This window comes from Solea senegalensis, linkage group LG20, assembly GCF_019176455.1.
Source record: "Solea senegalensis isolate Sse05_10M linkage group LG20, IFAPA_SoseM_1, whole genome shotgun sequence".
Lineage (NCBI taxonomy): Eukaryota > Metazoa > Chordata > Actinopteri > Pleuronectiformes > Soleidae > Solea > Solea senegalensis.
Window position 1 is genome coordinate 8715924 of NC_058039.1, and position 22308 is coordinate 8738231.

The 22308-nt window shown below is 42.0% G+C and overlaps 2 protein-coding genes across 6 annotated transcripts in view; one reads left to right on the top strand and one right to left on the bottom strand.

The window, feature by feature from the left end:
• Positions 1-11419, top strand: part of LOC122786444 (potassium voltage-gated channel subfamily KQT member 4) — a 42998-nt gene extending 31579 nt beyond the window's left edge. Inside the window, exons 9-15 of one of the 4 annotated variants that reach the window (XM_044052745.1) lie at positions 527-652; positions 1633-1689; positions 3126-3355; positions 3443-3539; positions 9070-9201; positions 9473-9611; positions 9827-11419. In XM_044052745.1, coding sequence (XP_043908680.1) covers positions 527-652; positions 1633-1689; positions 3126-3355; positions 3443-3539; positions 9070-9201; positions 9473-9611; positions 9827-10036 — 991 coding nt within the window. In that variant the 3' untranslated portion in view covers positions 10037-11419. The remainder of the gene's footprint in view (positions 1-526; positions 653-1632; positions 1690-3125; positions 3356-3442; positions 3540-9069; positions 9202-9472; positions 9612-9826) is intronic. The other 3 variants (XM_044052746.1, XM_044052747.1, XM_044052748.1) reach the window with 3 other exon arrangements.
• Positions 11420-13450: 2031 nt separating this feature from the next.
• Positions 13451-16413, bottom strand: cfap300 (cilia and flagella associated protein 300). 2 transcript variants are annotated; one of them, XM_044052751.1, is made up of 8 exons: positions 16258-16413; positions 16098-16163; positions 15915-15996; positions 15247-15316; positions 14959-15116; positions 14718-14890; positions 14520-14586; positions 13451-13710 (listed from the first exon to the last, which is right to left on the bottom strand). In XM_044052751.1, exons 2-8 carry the CDS (start codon positions 16103-16105, stop codon positions 13579-13581), a joined length of 690 nt encoding a protein of 229 aa, XP_043908686.1. In that variant the 5' UTR covers positions 16106-16163; positions 16258-16413; the 3' UTR covers positions 13451-13578. The 2 variants fall into 2 exon arrangements, with proteins under 2 accessions (XP_043908686.1, XP_043908685.1); XM_044052750.1 differs by having other exon boundaries at positions 16098-16413.
• Between the last annotated feature and the right edge of the window lie 5895 nt (positions 16414-22308).

Sequence of the window (22308 nt, forward strand, 5' to 3'; positions counted from 1 at the left end):
AAATAAAGTTGGATTGGAATGGATTGGAAGGTATTGACATGTAGCCTATGGTAATTCTCATCACCATGTTATTACATAGATATTACTTTGGAAATACCATGGTATCATATACATCATTAATAAGATTGGTATTGCCATAATATTACATGTCATAACTCCACTGTGATGTAAAGTGTTACCATTTTAAGTCTATTGTCATTACTTTTGTTCTACGCAGTGGTTTCTCATATTTTGCATTCATTTTTTTATATTAATTTGACTAATTGTTTTGTTTGCTTAAAAGGAGAGGAACATGAGAGAACACGTTTCACATTAAAGTCAAGTCACCTTTCAATAACTTAGACTCAAAGTTTAGCATTCTCTTATTTTCCTCACGTATCCCTCTTCTTTTGAGTTTTTGGACCATTGATTTGGCCTTTTTGTGAGGTGTTCATTATTTATTGTTTTTTTTTTGTTGATTTGTCATGTTTTTTTTTTTGTTGTTTTTTTGTTTGTTTCTGGTTTATTTGTGCACGTGGGGTGTCAGAGAACTGACTCTACTGTTCAGTCACCTCCAGCGACAGCGCAATACCAAGAAGGTTCTCCCCAACTCCTACCACACGCTGCTGTCTGGGCTGCGGCCCTACAGCTCCCCCTATCTGTCGGGGGACAGGTATGCACACCGCCACCACCACAGCCTCGCAGTACATCCAGGTGGCAGAAACAAACTCATGCTCACACACGGCAAGGACATACAGGAGGACATATTCAACACATGCACTCTTAGCAAAACCTCAAGGCTGACTGCTTCCGGAGCTTTCTGCATGGTCGTGTTTCGTGTGTAACAGTATTTCACTAACATCTAATCTGAGACCACTGTGTTGCAGGACCCCCTGCTTTCTGCATTTCTGTCTGCTTCGCTCATACCCTCACCATCTCCACCACCTCCCGTTGTTCACTCACCAATTTCCTCTTCCTGTCTTCCTCCCTTCTTCCCCTTTACATCCATTGTGTCTTTTTCTATGCCATCCATCCTCCATCCTCCACCTGTTCTCAGGAAGGCAGAAGTTCCGTGCAGGTTTGTTCTTCATGAGCTGTGTTTGTTGTTGCCAGGATGTCCATAACAAGTGTGAATTTCCTGTATTTGTTAAGTGACTGGTAATGTAAAATGGACTTGTGCATGCATTAGACATGAGAAGTGCAGTGGTGTTTATTGATAATATGCTGCTACTGGTAGAATATCCTTGATTTGAGGAGCTGCTCTGAAACCATGACGTTTAATGGGATGTCCTGATGAATATACTCGGGTAACGACCTTGGCATGATCCTTCCCCCCCACCAATGATCAAAACCTTCTTCTTCATTCGTCACTAAGCATGTCTCCGTAATCCAAAATGCCTCTTGGAAGCACAGTATCTGTTTTTGTTAAGTTGAAGAAACAAGAAACGGCTATTTGGACTATGGAGATGTTACACTTCACCCTTCCACCTGACCTCACTCTCATTCCCTGGTCCTTCCCCCCTCTATCTTTACTTCTCATTGGTTCACCATGTACCCAGGTTGAGTCTGAGAACTTCTCATCCGCCTTCACCCACTCCTTCCATTCCTCGCTTCCCCTCACCCTCTCTCCCTCTGCCTTGTGTGTGTCCCCAGTCAACTGCTCTCTAAAAAGCGGGGTTTCTTCCGGATTCACGCCGGTCGCAAGCAGAGGTATCCACGGCAACAAGCCTGTGCACGGGGCACGCTAAAACGTCACAGATCAATAACACCACTCCCCCCCACCCCCTTCCTACACGTTCTTATCTCTTTGCCTGAAACCCTCAAACCTTTGTGGGCCTGTGCTGTGACAGTTGGCTTATTTGCAGTGATGGATTAATCCAAAACCTTTAATAGGCACAATGCTCAAGTCCACAAATGCTTGAGTGAGGTTGTTTTTTTTTGAGTGCTGAAGATACGGCTGAATTTCATTGCTTTGGCTTGAAGTTACAATGAAACCATGTGTTTAAAACATGACAGCAATCGTTACGACTGTGACTTATAGTCTTTTACTTCCATCAGACATCTAAAAAAAAAAAAGTGAGCGTCGACCTTTCAGAAACTGAATGATTCAGCATGTTGTTCTGTTTCATATAAGTCACATGGGCCTTTTCTATCCAATCAGTCAGTTTGTGCTTTAAAAGGTTTTTAAAGGGCAACAAAGCCTCCGTTGCATGCGATATTCTTTCAATGATTTGGAACGACTGAGCCGAGTTACGGTGCTGAATGCGCCCAAATCATTTATTTGCATGCAAAGGTGTTTTCGCTCTATCCCCACCCTCCACCCCCACCTTTCCTCCATTCCACCTGAAACATTTCAGCCTGCTCGTATGTTATGGTGTTTCTATTAACATCCTCTCACACTATTTAAATTTTTAATTTAAATGGCCTGCTATAACACACGCACAACAAAGAGTATATCATCGTAAAAAAAAGAACATGTACGAGTGAACAACTGCGTCTGGAATTGCTCTGTGGTGCATGACATTTGCATTTCCTTACAGATCTGTGACAGTGAGTAACATGTAAGTGGCTGCAGAGAGGTTAGTGAGAGTTAGCAGAGTATGTCGGAGAGAGCTTTACTGAGCCATGGTTGTAGTGAGTCGCTAAAGTGCTCAATGAGGTGCTTTTTGTACGGCTGCTCGTTGAAGCCGATATTTTGATGCTTATCCACATGGTTGGAGGGATAAAGGAAGTGTATCTGGGTCTGATGGTGGGTGGAATGCGATCCCAGCAGTACTGCAGGTCTTGAATCAGGTCTGATTTTGCTGAATGAAGTGCATGTCAGAAGTAGAACCTCACTTCCTCCTCGATAAGTCAGCTAGTCTGGAGTCAAAAACATATCTGTTTGGTTCGTGTTAAGTTTGTTTGTCTCAGTAAAGACGTTTTTGTAAAAATCAGGGACCAATTTGTTGTGTCACATCACCTTTACTAACAACTTCTTTTCTAACAAGCTCAGGCCGGCCCTCTGCTGTTTCCCTTAACCTCCCCCAGGATTACACAGTTTAGTTTTCCCATGAAGGTCAAAGGCACGGACATTGTGATCATTCAGAAAAAAAAACTGCCATGGCCTCACAGATGTTTGACTGTTTTATGTTTTCACCTGCCAGCGGTAAAATGGGCTTCCGCGATCGTATCCGGATGAACAATTCCCGATCGTCCCAAACCATTCGAAACAAGGCGTCGCCACAGCCTCCGGGCTCCGGGGTCCGACGCTCTCCCAGCCAGGAGAACGTTCCAGAAGTCACCAGTCCAGGAAAGGTCCAGAAGAGCTGGAGCTTTAATGACCGCACACGCTTTCGCACGTCGCTTCGCCTCAAGCCACGGCCCCCGGCTGATGGTAGGCAACACTTTTCATCAACACTCACAAGACTCTTTGCTGCGTACCAGTATCTTTGAATGACTTCCATATACCTTGGTCTCGTAGAGGGGCTTGGCGAGGACAGCGTGGAAGACAAACCATATTGTGATGTGGCCATGGAGGAGGTGATCCCAGCTGTGAAGACACTTATACGAGCTGTCAGGTGAGTTTGACCATTTTTCACATTTTGAACATGATATTAAAAAGCAAAAATGAAAGAAAGAAAAACAGAAATTGTCAAACATTTCCTTTAAATCTTTGCGGCCCCAAAAAAGGAAAAGGCAGAAGAGGCCTTCCCCCCTTTCAGTTTTTTTATTTTTATATTATAAGCTGTTCTAATATTACTGAGCGTATCCTGCAGTCTATATCCAAATTAAATTGAAGAAAATAATATATTCACCCATATAGGAAAAAAAACAACGGTCTGACATTCATGTTACTCCTACAACAAAACGAAAAGAAACCAAAACAGTACAGGTGGGAAGTCTACATCATCATATTTCCATCCTGTATTTCTTCGGTATATTTTTTCTAGGTAGTCTTTTAAATTTGATTATTGTTCCACATGATCTTGAGGAAAGTGTACACACAACTGTACACACGTTGTACAGCTGTCTATAAACCATCAATGTTCCCACCACGTAATCTGTATTTAATCCAAATGCGAAAAAAAAAATTAAACCAAGAATTCTCTGATAAAGCACCACTTTATGTTAAACTTATGTAAAACATAGTAATAGAGGTGGTATTTATTTTGTAATATTAAAGTATTGATTTTATTTCCAATGCAAGTTCCAGCTTGGTAATAACTAAATAACTCACAGTAATACTGTGGTATTTTCAAAGGTATATTCAGCTAATAGAGAATTACTATTACTACTATCAATGCAATATCTTTACATGAAAATTGATTATTGCCATATTATAAATTAAATTCCTTCATGTCCCACACACAAATTGCCCACTGTAATTACCAAACTATTATGTGGGGAATAGTATAGAAATAAGATTAACATAATATTACTTTTTTACAAAATCCTTACCATACTATTAGCGTTATAGCTATTCTATATTACAATTGTAATAAAAATAAATACATATCATTTAAAAAGGGAGGTAACAGTTGTTGACAGACATTATAAACAATTCAAATTGCCTGTATCCAACCACATTGAAGATTGGTATAATAATTGTATGTAATGTGTCTAAAGTCTAAACAATGCGGTTTAAATCTTGATTTAAATATAATTTTGATCTCTTCTGACAGGCAGAGTATGATCTACAGGCTTTTACCAAATAATAAGATATCATTAAAGAGAAAAAAAAAAGAATCTTTTCGTCTTTACATTGAGCAGGAAATACAAATGTTTCCAGCTGTCACGTCACATCTCCACCTCTTAGTGCAAACCGGAGGTGATGATGAGCAAAACAAGCGCACTTTGGCCTCACAAACATCCCCCTGCGTGTGTATTCAGACAATGGGCAATTCTCCTGGTATTTACAGCCTGCAATAATAGGCGAACATGCTGCTCCTCCATTTAGAAGCTGGCGTGTGCAGATTTAGCTGACAGCGTGGAAATGTCCACTTAGGAGAGGTAACTGAGCCCTCGTGCAGAGGAAGGGTTAGTTTTCCCATGTGACCTTGTCCCTCAGAAAGCCCAGCTCATTCAGGCCAGTGATGTGAAAGGTAGCTATGATGGGATTGCCTCTGAGAGAGCACACACACACACACACACACACACACAAAAGCACATGCTCAGAAATATGTAACATATGATCACAGTTCAGTACGACTATGTGTAGAGACATACGATACACGGTTTGGACAGAGACGACGCTAATAACAGCAGATGTGCTGTCAGCTTTGGCTTCTTTTTCTGTTATTCAGCAACTGTGAGCGGTCACATTTCTGACCGTAAACATAATTATTCACAGAGACGCTTAAGGGCAGGTTCTTGTTTTACGTGAAAACAATGTACTTATATTCATAATCAAGGAGAGTGGGTTTGTGTGTACTTGTGTCTGTTACCTCTTTCTGACCTTTTTCAGGACCAAAACCTGGTCCTTATGAGGCTTTAACCTCAGTAGTTAGGTCAAGGTTAGTGATGATCTGGTCCTATTAGGACTTTATTAGGTTTTGGTCTCCATGAGGACTACTGGTCCCATCTAGGTCAGTGTTTATGCCAGAAAAAGGGTCCTAAAGTGGATAATAAAGTGGATTTTTAAAGTATGTCATTAAAAGATCTCGAGCAGTGGTTCTTAAAATTCACAGTCTTGTACCCCTTCAGACAGTTGACCTCCAGCCATGTACCCGCCACTCCCACATACTCTGCGTCACAGGAAATGTTTCTTTTATTTTTGTATGGTTGCAGTGACTCTACTTGATCTACTTACATTCTTGTGTTGTGTTGTGTTATTTATTTATTTATTTAAGAATAATTTTTTGTTAGTGTTTGAATGATACCACATGATAACTTGTTTCATGTGACATCTTTAGGATTGTTTTGGCATTTTATTCATTCCTCACATAGTTGTGGGTCTGAGCTGAGACTCCCACTGGCTGCATGTCCACTAGCCCTGACCGAAAGGTGAAGCAAATGCCTTTCATACCCTGGAGTTTCTGCTGCTTTTAGTTTGTGCTTGGGGTGGTTCAGTAGGAATGCTGTTTTGGGTAAAAGCTAAAGGATTAAGGCGACACTTAAGTTAAGTTAAGTTAAGTTAAGGTTTCAAATGAAGAATAAAGTTAAAATCATTATGATGCTGCTGCTGTTTTAATTCACATTATATCCATTCTAATATTTTACTATTAAAACTTGACAGAAACAAATTATTATTCTTTTCTTTGAAGGAAGTGACTGTGACATTGACTTTTTGTCCATGTTATTGTTGTTGTGGGAATGAGACACATGTAACACATTTATCTCAGGAAATTCGTTTTTGGGTGACGTGTTCAACAGAGTCTTTGATTCTCTGTTTGATTTTAAATCCAGCCACTGATGGACGCTACTTTATTTCCTTGTCAAAGAATCATACAGTTTATGCCAGTGAAGATTTTCAGCTGGAATTATTTTATTTGTTCATCAAGTTTTCACTTGTGTGATTTAGGTGTTCCCTTAATTTGTGTGAGCAGAACATATAAACACCATCCATTCACATCACGTGGACTTACTGTCAAGTAACCAGGTGCGTTTGAACATGAAAAACCGGCTTCCTCCTCAATGGACAAACAGCCGAGTATATTTTCCCTTCCACTGTTGTGCCGCTGATAGGATATTATATGATCCTCCCTCAGCTTTGCACTTGACTCAGCAGCTCGGTCTGACCTCAGCTGCTCTGTGCCGCAGACAATAGAAGAGAGGGAGTTCCTATAGATAGTGCAGGTGTGTAAACAGCAGGTGCTTCACTGTACTAACTCACACACTCACACACACATGCACGTACTCGTGTGGCGTCTTCCAAAACTTCTCCAACTGATGTCTGTGAAACACAGGATTGCACAGCAGCCTTTAGTGCTGAGACTTCACTTTGGAGAGATGAATGCAGTTTCTCAGCTGTCTGGATCCGTGCACACGGCGTTCTGTTTATGAATGCACGTTTAGGGCAGGTATTGGGAAGCAAGAGAAGAAGAAGAAGAAGAAGAAGAAGAAGAGGAGGAGGAGGAGGAGGAGGACGGTAAAACAAGCCTCTCTCTACTGTGAAAATCCAATACTGCACAAAAACAACATTTCTGCTCGTTTGCAGTCGTGCATGGCAAGTCTCCTTTATTAAATAGGTAGTTTGAACATGCTTACTTACTTATTAATAACTGTTTGATCTTTGGTCAGCGTCATCACTTTTTCTCGTGTTTCAGCTGTAATATTTTTGAAACACGGTGATTACGCAGTGCATTCCTCTGCAGGAATGATTGAACTTGTTCATTAACTTCTCCTCACTTAGCTGGTAGCTATAGCCCCTGTAATGGTTCACTGTACTTGGCCCAACTAGCATATGTGTCAGCATTAAAGTCATTTTTAAGTCTCAGATAAACCGTTGCCATTGGAAACGCTCAGGGATTCACGTTTGCTGAACTGCAAGAAAGACTGCATTGGCTCCAGTTCTGCAAGCATTTTGACACTTCCTGTCTCTCCGTTGGCCCGGTGCGTTTCTACATCTCAACCTTCGAACATCAGGAAGGAACAGTGTCTTTCAGTGAGCAGAGCCAGCTGTGCTCAACCACTGCCAGTGACTGTTGCCCAGTTGCTGGAAGTTCTCTCACTCAGGCCGCGTATAATAAAAGACACTTCATCGACTAAGAAGGAATCAGCGTTTTATAGAAACCCTTGGAGGATTGGAAACAAACCACTAGCCCCAGCCTTTTGCTTTACCTGCACCTGAGACCCACCCTGGCAAAAGAAATCTGCATCTACCTGCAGAATAAAAAAGATCGCCTACAAAATACCTCAAATGCAGGAGTCATCAAGAAACCCAGAGTGCTGTGCTAGGGGAACGCGGGCGCTGACAGCTGCTACAGCACCAGCTGTAGAACGCTACTCCTCCTCCTCCACCTCTCGCTCCTCTTCTCCTTTACCTGCTCCTTCTCCTATTCTTTCCTTCGTTGTGGTGCCAGTCGTGTGTGGCTTTGGTAAATGCAAGCGCTGCAGGGCCTGTGGACAAAGGTTACAGTGGTTATTTCAGAAAATGACCCCTCTTACGGGTTCAGGTTTCACTTACTCGTGCTTAGTTGGTGTGTGTTTGTGTTACATATTAGCGTGTGTGAGTGTGTACTGAGATTTGCATTTGTGGCATTCTGTTTTGGCGTGTGTGCAGTTGTGTATTTTTGATGATGTGAGTACATGTTACCTTCTCACTCTTTCACTTCCTAGACCTTTGATGTGATTCCTTTTCTTCCCCCCTGTGAATGCGAGTGGGAGTATTACAGTGGACTTAGTCATCTGGGAGAGAGAGATAGGATTTCCTTGTTAAAGAAAAGAAAATACTCCCCTCCCTTCCGCTAACTCCTTCAGCTCTGCCAGCTTGATTTTTTTTCATGCAATCAAACAAATGTTGAGTTGACAACTTAACTGTGCGCGGTGCATTTCGTCTACGTCATAGACGATTTGAAAGGAAACAAATGATCCACTCAACACGGACACGTCCCTCCCTCCACTCCCGTTTCGTACTATATTTGGTACATCCTTCACTCTCTCCAGCCTAACGTGTGACCGGAGAGGAGGATGTTTTCAGATATGCGTTTGGCGGATACAGTAGTGCTGGTTCAACATTCTTTCCCAGTGGGCTGAGGGGAGTGATGATGAGCTGTGCACACTGGGAGCAGGCGCAGCTGTGGTCCACCAGTGGCTCCAACATGGCTGTCACACTGACAAAAGAGCAGAAACAGGGCCGACGCGCTGACAATGTGTGTGTGTGCGTGTGTCTTCACTGTGGGTTTATGCTAATTGCTGAAACAGCAAGAACTGATAAGCAAATGTTTCTGGAAGATGTTGTCACCATCACAATGTATACGCACGGTTAAATAAGGGGGTCGCTCTTCTCTCTTTATGGGGCTGTTTGTGAATGATAAGGTCCCACCGACTGTAATTAATCTTATTATCACATTACTGTCCTGCATCATACGTCCATATGAGGGGGTGTGAGGCTCCACGACGTCCACCATAAGCAATAAGGTTGTTTTTTTCTTATGCGCGTGTGTGCAGGATCTTGAAGTTCCTCGTGGCCAAGAGGAAGTTTAAAGAGACGCTGCGTCCCTACGATGTGAAGGACGTCATCGAGCAGTACTCTGCGGGACACCTGGACATGCTGGGCCGCATCAAGAGTCTACAGATGCGGTGGGTTTTACTAATGTTATTTTTTTTTTTGTTCATTCATCAAAATTCAAAACATTTGAATTCTGTGTTTGTTTCGTCTCATTTCAATGTGGACGAGAAACCAAAGAAATGTGGCATGGTTGACGCAGGATTGTGTGAACTCCATCCATCCATCTTCTACCGCATGTGGAGGACAAAGCGGTAGAAGATGGATGGATGGATGGATGGACACACTACAGTCTTATGTCTCATTGCAAAATCTTATGGTGAGAGGTGGTGCTTTGTGTAAAAGGGTGGACCAGATAATCGGACGAGGAGCTGTTCAGTCCGATAAGAAGACTCGCCCGGAAAAAGGAGAGAAGACTCCACCAGAACTGGATCCACTAGATGAGCTGAGCATGATGGGACGTGTAGTAAAGGTGGAGAAACAGGTAACCCAAGTTTAATCATATACAATCTGTCAAAAGTAAATCTCTTTTGCACACTCACGAGAAAAAGCTCTTTACAGCTACCAGTAGGCTTTATTAGTAAATGACGCTTAAACAAGACGCTTAAATCAATACATTGAGGCCCAGTGTCTCCACACATCAAACAGCTCCAGCACAAATAAAATAAAAAGGTCATTGTTGTGTGTGTGTTTTCTTAGGTACAGTCCATAGAGAACAAGTTGGACCTTCTGCTCAATTTCTACTCCCAGTGCCTAAAGAAAGGCTCCTCCCAGTTTACCCTGTCCTCCCTTCTGGACCCCGACCTCACGTCCGACTACCACAGCCCCACGGACCAAAGAGACCTGTTCCCCTCTGCAAACACACTCAACATCTCCCAGTCCGACACCGGCAACCTGGACTGTCCGTGAGCTGAGAGGTCTGTGGGGTCAGTCTGAACAAAAAAAAAAACCCCCACAGTTCATCTTCCTTTGGCTGAGTCCTCTCTCTGAGCAGCCACTCCCCTCACTCCCATCTCAAATCTACATCCTCATCCATTTTTCTGAATGAGTTTCCATAGCTGATACAGACTAAAGCTGACAGAGCCTCAGCCAAAGCTGCTCACCTGCCTCAGACCACTACATGAGCATGGAGATGGAGAGGACACTTGATTACTTGACTACTGAACCACATTCACCCACTCACCTCATGCTTAATGTCTATACTTACATTGAAGCTGCGACTGTAGATAATCTGACTTTGAGTTTTAAAGTTTTGTAAACTTTTGGAGAAAAGTTTTCTCGTCATTATGTCAACCTTTTTTTTTTTTTTTTTTTTTTTTAAAGTGGCGAGCTTGAATCAACTGACTTAACTGACGGTGACATACCAGCCATAGGATATAGCATCACAATTCTATACTGTGGTGAATGCGTTGAGAACAAAATTGTACATTCACACCTCGAGAGAAAATTAAGAAAAGAAAAACCTCCACACAATAGGGTCCTCACACTGTGTGTGTTTGTTCCCTGACCAGAGGAGCCGTCAACTCAGAAATCAATCTGCAGACTTGGACTCGGACACGCGACCCGGCCTGAGAGCCAAATCTCACCAAAGCACCAAATGTCCATGGCACCCAAACAAAAGGAGTTTTTGAAATGTGCAAATCCCACGCTAAGCGTCTAAACTCGTCACACGAAAACAGCTCGGTGAGTGCGTTGGACTGACTGATATCTACTGTACATTGTTGTTTGTTTGGACCTTCAAGCCCTTCCCTCAGATGAAGTGTCTTCAACAAGCCCACAAGCAAAAAAAAAAAAAAGAATGTTAGGATTTAATAGAGACAAAAGGTTTGAAAGGCGTTTGTTTTTTTGTCATGCAGCCCCCTCTCAACTCTGTAGAGAAACCATGGTTTCTGCACTGCTCCTTGCAGCTCACATCAGGTGTCAGATCAGGTCTGGACAGTCACTAACAACTTTTCCTATGAGAGGGATTCCTCTCACGTGTTACATGCACTGCAGAAAACGGGAGTTTTTTTTTTTTTGAGCCTTAACTGTTTCACGACAGACGAGTCGATCTCCGGTGTCACTGACTGTTGTTGCCAGTTTAATGTACAGTCAATGCTCTGTGCTCATGGACAAAACTGGAGAGTGCAAACACAAACACACACACACACACACACACAGATGAGTTTCTTTCACTTAAATACTTCAGCACTTGACAATATTACCTTTTTTTTCTGCAAATCAAATTATTATTTTTCTGATTTATTTTTTAATAAACTGTAATTATGTTCATACACTTGATTTTGATAATAGCAAAAAAAAAAAATTTCTATGTTTTTAACTCTGTTGTTAAAGTGAATTGTAGGATTTAAGTTAATGCATTATACGTAGATGAGATTATGATCTTTTAAACAAATGTAGCACTCGTGTCGCGTCAAACCGCCAACGACGCAAAATGCAACCACACGCAGCAGATCAGGTTCATTCTCACACACACACACACCGGCTCACGACAAAGCATCATATTTGTACCTCGCTCATCATTTTCTATATAACTCATCATTTTTAAACGATTGCTGCCAGCTTCATCGAAGGAAACCATACCGTGTTTGTCCAGTGGAAACAGTGATTCATTTTGATTTGGTTCAGAAAAGCCAGTTGACCTCAGGTGCTCCACTTCTCCATCAAACCAAGCCTCGACTTCACACAGTGAATGTACTGCATCGCTCCATCTAGTGACTGTACACCCATTTAGGAACATTTTCCGCGTTTGTTTCAAAGAGAAAATACTAGGTACGTAGCTGTATTCTTTTGGCCTAAATGAAAAGTTGTTGTTTAGAGGCATTTCTTTTTTGTCTTTACATTGAACAGTACTGTCATTATTTCATCGTCACCTGGAATGTTAAGCTCTATGAAAATGTATGTGAGACCCTTGTACTGCATGTTGTTGTTAGTGGCGGCCCCACAGTATTAGAAGAATGACTGTAAAGTCTTGAGTCAAGACATGAGAGGAAATGACTTGTGCCTTCTGTGTCCTCGTTCTGTGACTGACATGGTGCGGCTTTCTGTCTCAAACGGTTAAATATCACGACAAGTGTTTCATAGAGACGTCATAGCCATGCTCTTTTCTCTTTTCTCTTTTCTTTCTGCAAAATCTGACGACCGAAACGCACTCAGAGTTGTTATGAACGCACAGTTATAGTCTTCCATGACAACGTTAATATTTTCAAGCCGTATGTGAACACCTGTCAGATCTGCAGGCTGGAGGCATGGACATTTCTTTGTATCAGCACAGGAAACTCTGCAGGCATGTCTCCTTTCCTTAACGCATGTCACATTAGATCAGAATGGCTTCCACACAACTACCTCTGAGGCCACTAGGGGGCACTAGTCTAGGAAACCAAGTATGAGAAACAGTAACTTGATTGTCTGAAATGACCGAAATCTATGCATGACTCAATGTGCACGTTCTCTCTCTCTTTTCACCCTGTTCTTCCTCATGATGACGTCGTTGCCATCCATCGTTGACTGACTTGCTGCCATTTGACATTCCAGCTCGTTTGCCCTTTAACTGCTCTCTTTAGGTTTATGGAGCTGTTGTTGAAAACGAATGAAACACAAACTGATCAAAGCAATAAGCAAAAAGATACTGACCTTAACAAAGTCTTCCGATTCCAAATGATGTAGCGACTGGTTGCTGATGACACATGGCTCTTATCGTATTTTCTAATATAATTCACATCTCTGTTTGATCTTTTTGAAAGAGATACAGAAATAATGTGTATCTGCTGAGGATAAAACTAACTCACGTGACTAACTTATTAATTTATTTGTTTCAATAAAGCTCTTTGACTGTATATCGACTTCTCTCTTTGCTTTAATGGGACTTTTTTTTCAGGCACTGTAATTAGACGATACATCAAATTGGGACGACTTTCTGGAACGGATGTTTTAAGAATATGATAAAGATTGAACAGGAACAGGATTTGGCATTATTTAAAGGGCCACTTCACCCAAACATATATAAAGTTTATATAAAGTTTTTTTTTAATAATTTCCAGGGATAAATGTGTTATTTGATCATCAGACAGTGGATCTGAGATATATGTCTCATGTAGAGGAAGTTGGGATTGAAAAGCATGAATAACACTGACGAAGGGACTTCCTTCAAAGAAAATAAAAGCCCTGCACTGCTCTTCACTGTTTCTCTCAATTAACACGAGTAAAGAATGTGAAAATAATAAAATAAATTGGTCACATTTAATCCAACTCTGTAATAGAGTATGAGCCAAACAAACACAGCAGCATCATAAGGATTTTAACTTTATTCCCCATTTGACCAAGTGGAAAAAAACATGGCCTTTTATTGACATTTGTGCTTTCTTTGCTCTGCATTTGACAAAACAGTTGCTCATATTTGTAGTTTGTCCTGACAGCATCAGCTGCTGTGTTTGGATCATATGATTCACACGTCAGAACGGGACATTTCCAACGCCGTAGAAGTGGCAGAACAGAGTCACGTGTCGTTTGAAGGGATCGATAATCAAATAAGCAAACGTCTGCTCCTCCTCTTTTACCCCGGGGAAACATGGTCCAGATTCGTCCTGCGAGGAAGAAAAACTGCAGATTATTGTTAAGCACTAGACTTAAAGCTGCAGTGCGTAACTTATCGATGTTAATATATTTAGGCGTTATGAACAAAAATGATGGAGATCATCATTTGATAAGTAATGACCACGTGGTCCAGCAGAGGGCGCCAGGAGCACAGCTTGACCTTACATCCACTTTGAATCCATCAGAAAAATAAGAGTGACCTCATGTTGTTCTCATGTTGAGCTGGAGTTCACTTCTGAACCCAAAGAGGTGTCGCTGTAAAAATGGAGGACACAAGGAGACTAAACTGTCGTCCTGACGACCACGACATCAAAGCAGGGTTCTTCACCAAAGATGAGGAAGTAAGGAGCCAATCTGCCGACTCACCTGTTTGCTCCACAGAGAGACTCCAAGTGAGTAATATTAGATAATGTCCGCATGTTTGTGTGTGTGGGCAGGGGGCGGGGACTATCTGAATATCTTCAGAGCAATAGCATGTCACATGACATTTGTTTGAACTAGATTTGTTTTAGAAAATGTTATAGGAAGCATTTATCCTGTCAAATATGCAGTAGATTTTCATAGACACATTGACGCTGTGTCTTCAGTCACCGCCTCCATCCGTCTTGACGTGAAACAAATCACTTCCTGTGTGCAGTGCGCACGTGGCGCTGATCAGGCTTGATCGGCATCCATTTGTTCGTATTTAAAAATAATGCACTACACTTTTAAACGGCTGAAAAATGACAAAATGCCAAACATAGCAGAGGTAAGATTCAATTCAATGATGTTTACATCACACATAGAATCAGTGACTTACACTGGCACGGACTCTGAGCACTGTGGAGACAGTACTGATCTTCTTTGTGTCTGGATCCTTCTGAACACTGCACAAAACACAAAGGAAAAAAATCAAAAATAGAACTCAAAGTTAGTTTTATGTGGAATCTAGGGATGATACATGATATGAGGGGATTTTTGGGGAGTGTGGTGTCAAGCACGTCCAGATTCTTCTCACCTGATCAGGTCTTTGTACACTTGCTTCGTGGTGTTGACGTAAGACTCGATAGTGTCTTCGTACTGGCAGAGCTCTCCTCCGAGACAGAGGTGCTTGAAGAGACGAAACAGGAACTCCCCGCGCGTCTCTCTCCCAAACACGTGGAAGTTCTCCGAGTCTTCTTCCTGCAACATCTGGAGGAACAGAGGACGTCATGTCATGCACTGACAAGAAGACGGGTGAAGAAGGGAGCGCGTGTCACCTGTCTGAGCTCATCGTAGTCGGGGTGGACGTCATGGAAGCACTTGATTATTTGCCCTGAGGGCCTCACGACTCCGCAAGAGTAGATCGGGTCAAAGAGCTCCATGGAGACTTGAGTGCATGGCACCACCTCCACGTCAACAGACACCACTGACTTGTCTACAACACACACACACACACACACACACACACAAATGTCAGAAACATTCCACAGAGATCTGACCGTCCAGCAGTTGACCTCCATTTCCTATGATGAGCAATGAAAGGCTTTCTGTGGGATGTTACATACCAAGAGGCACCCAGTCCCTGGACTCCAACCTTTTCAGACCGGATACCACTTCAGGGTCTGTGAAGAAACACTGCACACACACACACACACACACACACAACACAACACAACACACACACAAGAGATTGACATCAAATATGATGAAACATGTGGGAGACATTTTTATTAAGACAGACGTCCTTATTGTTTTCATTCTTCCAGACACAGACAGGCTCGCTGTATGAGCTTTGTTGTACCGCACGGTTTTTCAGCAACATTATTTAAAAAAGTAAAGGATGGATTGTGATGAAAAGAATTACATAAGGTGTACTGTTAGTTATTATTAATCCCCTCTGCATTTTTGACCCATTCTAGAATTAGGAGCAGTGGGCTGCCACACTGAGTGTTGGGGGGTTGGATACCTTGCTCAGGGGTATCCCAGCCCTTTTTGGCCAGGGATTTAAACCGGCGACCCTCTGGTTACAAGTCAAGTTCCCTTTCTACTTGGCCACGGGCTGCCCAAATAAGGTGTACTGTCTAAGCAGCCTCAGAGATTAAGTTACAAACGAACTCTAAAGGTTGCAGCTTTACATGAATTTCAGCACAAAATACTCAGTTTAGGTTTAGTCTTCAGTTCTCCAGGTTGGTCAGAACTTAGTAGTGGAGTCATTTATGACAGCGGCTCTTACCAGTGCGAACCTCTCACAGTCGTACGAGTAAAAGCTCTGGTCAAAGCTGAAGGACTGAGCTGAAATCCTTCCCAACATGGACCTGAAATGAACACACAGACCCAGTAACTGTTCCTGCGCAGAAGGAGACAACCTATGCAATGAATGAATGAACGAATGACTTGGTTAAATAAATGTAAATACCATTTCATAAGCAGCGCTAAGGCATCTTTGTCCTGCAGGAAAGAGAATGTCTTGGTGGGAAGAGACCTAAAAGAATAGGTTTGTTCAAACTTAATGTTGTCTCCTGCCATTTCTGTCCTTTATTTCTTCTCTTCTTCTTCTTCTTCTTCTTTGGCCTTACCCAGATCAAAGGCAGATCAATTCCCTTCCACGGTTGCCTAGGGAACCGATGCACAGATCAGGTCCATCGCCGTTCTTTTAGAAAACTGGGTGATGAGTGATATCTAAATGATACTGAACAAATCCACTTTTTTCCAAACCTGGGTCTGACTGTGTTGTGTTGCCTTGACAACGGACGCTCCCGGCGTGTCAGCGTCCCCCACTCGACGAAGCGCTGTATTACTTCACCAATCAGCGCCCTCTGGTGGCAGTGAGCATTTCAGCCACCAGAGGGCGACCGTGCACTGCTTTTTATAAACGGTGGGCTCTTTTCCTCATCCTAACGCTGATTTTCCTCATTCTTATATTTCATACAGGGTTTAGCAGGATAATGTAGGCTTTCCTGTCAGTGTTTTTATGACAGAAAATTATATTTGCAGAAAATCTATTTGGGAATTCATGGCATTTATGAACAAGCCTTAATTTGTGAGAGAAAAACACTTGAAAATGAATAATTTCTATCTCTCTTGTCTCTTCTGCATCTTCTCAGCCAATGGCCTCTCATCCATCTCTTTGTTTCTCCATAGTTTAACCTCTTTAAACTGGTCTTTCACATTATTGTGTACTGTTATACGTACATACATATATATTATTTCGAGTTTGATGATTTAATAACTGGATACTGCATCTTCTGAAGCATCTTGAGTCTTCTGTTTTTTCCCAAACACGTCTTTCCTCCCTGAACTCCCTGAAGATCCCTACAAATATCTTTATTATTTCTGGCTCAAACGCTCATGTCATTCACAACATTCCCCACATTCTTGTCAGGTCGAGGATGTGGGGACTTTTTTGGCCAACATTCCATAATAGGATGTCCAGGCCCTGAAAACATAATCATTCAAATTTGTTGTGGCATTCCTGTCTTTAACAAAAATATGAATAAAAACAGAACAGGACATCATTATTTAATTCCTTAAATGTCAGGTTTTTACACTTTTTAAAGGAAGCATGCGTTTAAAATGTATGTATACTCGGTATGTATACAAAAAGGTTTTAGATTTACATTTAAATACATTCCTAATGATTAAAAATAATTTAATCTTAGCTGATGACATGATTGATGAAGGTGTGGAGAGACGGGAAGTCATTCAAGAGGACACAGGTTCACTGATGCTGATAAAGACAAGCCTGTCCACAATGCCCAACAGATCATTGTAAACTGTTTTAATTTAAAATGTAGTTACACTGTATGTTATAAAACATCTTTGTGCTTGTTCGAATTGACGGAAGATGCCGGTCGATGACCCTCTATTATGTCTATTATATGTTCGATGACGTGTTAGAAGCCATTTTACTCCAAATGTTTTTAATCAGTTGAGAAAAAAACTAAGAATAAAATCACCCTTACTGATGATGTAACTGAGTAAAAACACAAGATAAATACACACGTGACCAACTATATCAAATAATACAAACTAAAATCAGGGAACTAGAAGCATAGAACTATGACAGAGGAGACAGAAAATGGACATTTACGGGAGAACAAGGCTGCACGTCCATGCCAGAAACAGGCAGCAACAACACGTCGACTGTAATTTAGCAAATAACAAAAAGAAAAAGATGAGGAAAAACATAGTCGCAGCTAAAACAGCTGGAAAGCTCTGAGGCAGCAGACCACTCTGACGTCGTCTGTCACTCAAGAAAAACGAAGACGCGTCTTCGTCCTTCGTCTTACTGTGGCCCGTTTTGCACACACTGCTGCCATGCAGGATCAAAGCTGTGCCCAGAGAACAATAGACAAAAAAAAAGTCAGAATGATGTCACAGCGGGTGAACTTTGTTTCTGTTGCTCAGGCAGCACAGGATATGAAGAGAGTTTGGTTATTTCCAGGCCCTCTGCCCCCTGTACTGTGTTTGTATGGCACATTGTTGTAAAGCAACATGATTCATGTCAACATCTGGGGCACAAGGAAAACAGATTGTAGCCTCTCAGTGAAGGGCTCACCTTATAAAGTCTATGGTATCTTAAGATTAAGTTTGCTTGACATTTGTCACTCTTAACACACCAAAGTCCATGCAGACAATCGGTGGTTTTAACTGCTGCAAACACAGGAGCTGCAGGTCTGCTGCAGCCTCGTTTGGTATGTTTGTGTCGCTGAGGTAAATACCAATCAAGAATTTCAAATACAGAAGTCCCAAAATAACATGTTTGGACTAAGTGAAAGCAGCCGTGGATCAATGACTGTAAAATCACTGATATTCTCTATGGACTTTGATGTGGGAGACCGAGGGACGTTTCACAAAGCGTGTGTGTCCTTGTAACATGCTGCAAAAACCTCTATAAAAAGAACTCTTTTCAGAGTCTGTTTGTTATGTCTTCCTCCGAGCACACTCTCCTTTTATTTTCCCTTGTTGATTTATTTCCTCCTGTGCTCTGTGATAGTGTATCTAAGATATTCTGGGAATTCTCGAGCCTTGCAGGGACACGCCACGGCAGAGGAATACGGAGGAGGGGGAGATGAGAAAAAGAGGGGCCACAGGTAGACTGACCCTCTTAAGATCCGACCCTCACTGACTCCTGTGTGTTTCGTGATACTGTCTGTGACACTGTCTGCGTCGCGTCGCCGTAATGTGTTTTCTCTTTAACGTTGTCTTGTTGGGAAATGAACGTAGTGATGGATAACATGCGCTGTCAAACACGGATGGTTTTAGGGTCATCACTGGTGAGGCTCTAACAGGTTTATAAGTGTTGTGGTTTTACAGATAAAGAGGTTTTAAGTCAAAGAGGTTCAGAGGTCAAGACTATTTGATGTATGTAGTGGTTTCTGCATGGGTCAAAATAGTCTCTTTGGCATATACTAAATGCTCTGTGTTTACATACATGTTTTTAAATCATAGAATGAATAATACTGTGCAAAAGCAAAGCTTTCTTATAGCAATTCTATAATGACCATACAGTGAAATGATTCCTACAGAATATACGGAAAAATTTATGTATTTTTAAAAATAACAAAACACAGCTACAAGTTAAAGTGTCATGTATTTATTGTGATGCGTCCTCACACTTGAACAATATCAACCCTCGCTTTGTCAAACCTGGTGTGAAACCCCTAACTCATGCATAGTAAAACCTGTGTTGACTATTTGACGTTGAAAGATTGATTTGATTTGCTTGATGATGCCTGGTTTGTTCTAGACCTGCTTGAGCTTGAGTTAGAAACTCACTGATGAGACCAGTCACACATCATTCCCGTCCAAACGCCAGCGATCACAGACTTTGACAGACGTCAAAACAACAAAGCTGGTGGTGCTCCAAGACCTTTTGCACAGTACTGCGCATAAAAATAGACGTACAGTAGTCTTCCAGTTGCAAAACAAGCCCAGAAATCTACTGTTATCACCTGCAACGGGATGACACCAGCTGTGATGTGCTGTGTTTTATCATCTCTATTCTCATAAATGGGAACACAGGTCACAGAATAGACATGGTTTGCTGTTGAAGAAGGGGGAGAGTATGTCAAACCAGCAATGTCCTTGTTTTTTTATTGGTAGTGTTTCAGTTATTTTCTTTTATAACGGTTTAAACTGAGCTAAAGTAAGGTTACATTTATATGTTTATTTATTACATTGTCACGTGACCTGATACAGTAGAGGGCATATACATTGGTTGGTCATTTGTCAAAAGTTGCCCTGAGCAAGAAAGTGTTCCTGATGACAAGCTCCTTAAATTGTTGTGGAAAATGAGTCACAGCAGTCAAAAGTCTCTTCTCAGTCATTACATGTGCTTGTTTCTGGTTTCTGATGAAGAGAAAAGCAGCACAGGATGACAGAGTGTTCCAGTTTGGCAGCAAGCGTTTATTCGAGTGATGTGGATCCATTTTACATTAGCAACACTTTCCGAGGACATCACGTGGGCGACAACTGGATGACTGAGCTTCTTCATCTCTTGTCCTCTTGACAGTTATTATCGCCTCTTCATTTGCTTCTCGACACTTGTGTTTGCGCCACTTCTGTCCTGGTCTCCACCGTAACGGTCCCTTTGCAGCCGTCTGTCATGGAACATGAAGCTGGATGTTTCCGCAGTCATCCAGGAATGTAATCTACTGTGTGTGTGCCAGCCTGTCGTAGCCTGAGACAGAAACAAGTCCTGCCCCTGTGATACTGACTGGTATCAACAAGCACACGCAGTCTCTGTTTACCCTCATTAAACCTTGGATATGTATTTGTATGAATGCATCATTTATGAACTCCGCCATGCTCCCTTCAACCATCGACTAACTGTCCTGTTGTCCTTCAGAACCAACCACGGAGACAAAGTGTGGGAGAGAGACGAGGAGGGAGGAAGCAGAAATAAAATCAGTGGCCAGAGAATGTCAAGTTTTGGCCTAAACTAACAGCCAAAGAGCCTGTTAAAAAACTTAACCCACCAGAGTAAACAAAGAAACCAAACCTTTCTTTGGCACGTGTCCTCAGTCTTTGCTCCCAGTGGAGATCAGTGGATTTCTTATGTAACAGCCATATCAGTGAGATGAATGATACATACAGGAGAGGTGAGGAGCGCTCTGTCGCCCCCTGAGCTTCACTACTCACCCTCTGAACTGCAGTCCACTCCAAAGCAAACATCACCTCACTCATATGTGCCGTACTTTATCTGTCTCCCCCTAAATGGTAACATCACTGAGTAAAATGTTGATGTGATGAGACCTTTACAACAGAGCAGATCCCCCATGAGGAGACAGGAGGACCTTTACTAAATGCATGGGTGACACATATGGAGTGAGGATGCTGAGACAATCACAGCTGGGTCAGTCCCTGTGGTGATGGATGGATGGAGAGCATCAGAGGTTAGAGGGAGGGGTTAACGCCACCTGAGGCCAAGTAAGATGATGACATCACCCACATTGGTTGGTGGTGGTGGTGGTAGTGGTGGGGTTGTACCTGCAGGGATCTAAAAATAATCATAAAGCAACAAGCCGCTGCATGTCACACACAGTAACTTCAACTGTGTTTAATCAGAACAAAGAGACACCCGCAGGTACTTTATCTTTGTGTGTGTGTGTGTGTAATTATGAAGTGATAAAATGTTATCTGTATGGATCTATAGCAGCTGTACTTTCTTCATGCTTCATCGCACATAATAATCTCTGAGTATTATTCAGTGAGGTTTCCACGCATGCATTACGTGTGAGAGTCTCGTGTTTGTTTCTAGTGTCTGGAGTTTTTTATTTTTTTAATTGTGAGATCAATATCTATGACTATAAGTGTTTAAATCAAGGAGGTTCTGGAGGGCAGCATGATAAAATGGACTGTGTGACTGAAGTTTAAATAATTGTTGGAAATGTTCAGGATCATCTGCAGATATAGCACATTGTGGCAACAATGTGTAACATAAGTGCAGTTTTTAGTTATTTTAATCTGGTCCACAGTTAAATAAATAGATTGTCATAGTTGTCAAATGTTCATAATAACACGTTCAGGTATATAGTGAGTGAGTACTGGCACTTACAATATTCACACTCTGTTTTTCCAGAACACGACGCTGTCATCATCTGCTGAGCTTGTGAATGATGAACGAGTGATTATCGAGCAGAGTTTGCTGACATGAATAATAATGATCATTTTCCAGTGACTGAGTGACTCAGTCTGTCACCTTTCAGTCAGCAATAATTCAGTCTGCGAGTCAGTGGTTTCACAATCGATATGTGACGGACGTTCAGTCATGTGACCGTGTCAGAGGTCTCAGTGACTTGTATAGAATTTTACATCCTGCACACATGCTGACTCATCACTTTTTTTGTATTGTCAGTAAGATGTGTGCGCTTTGTCTAGGTGTGTATGAACTATCTGTTTGTAGCGACTTGTGCGATGTGATTTGCATGCATTTCACAAGAATCTAGTCACTGCGACATAATGGATCCAACTGCCCACTAGGTCCAGGCTCTCTTGTAAGACAGATCCATTCATCCGTTCATCCATTCATCCAGGGTCACAGGGCTGCCGGTGAACCCTTGTCACGAAACTGGGTCTTTTTTTTTATTATTATTTCATTTAGACATTAGCCGAATAAAGGAGTG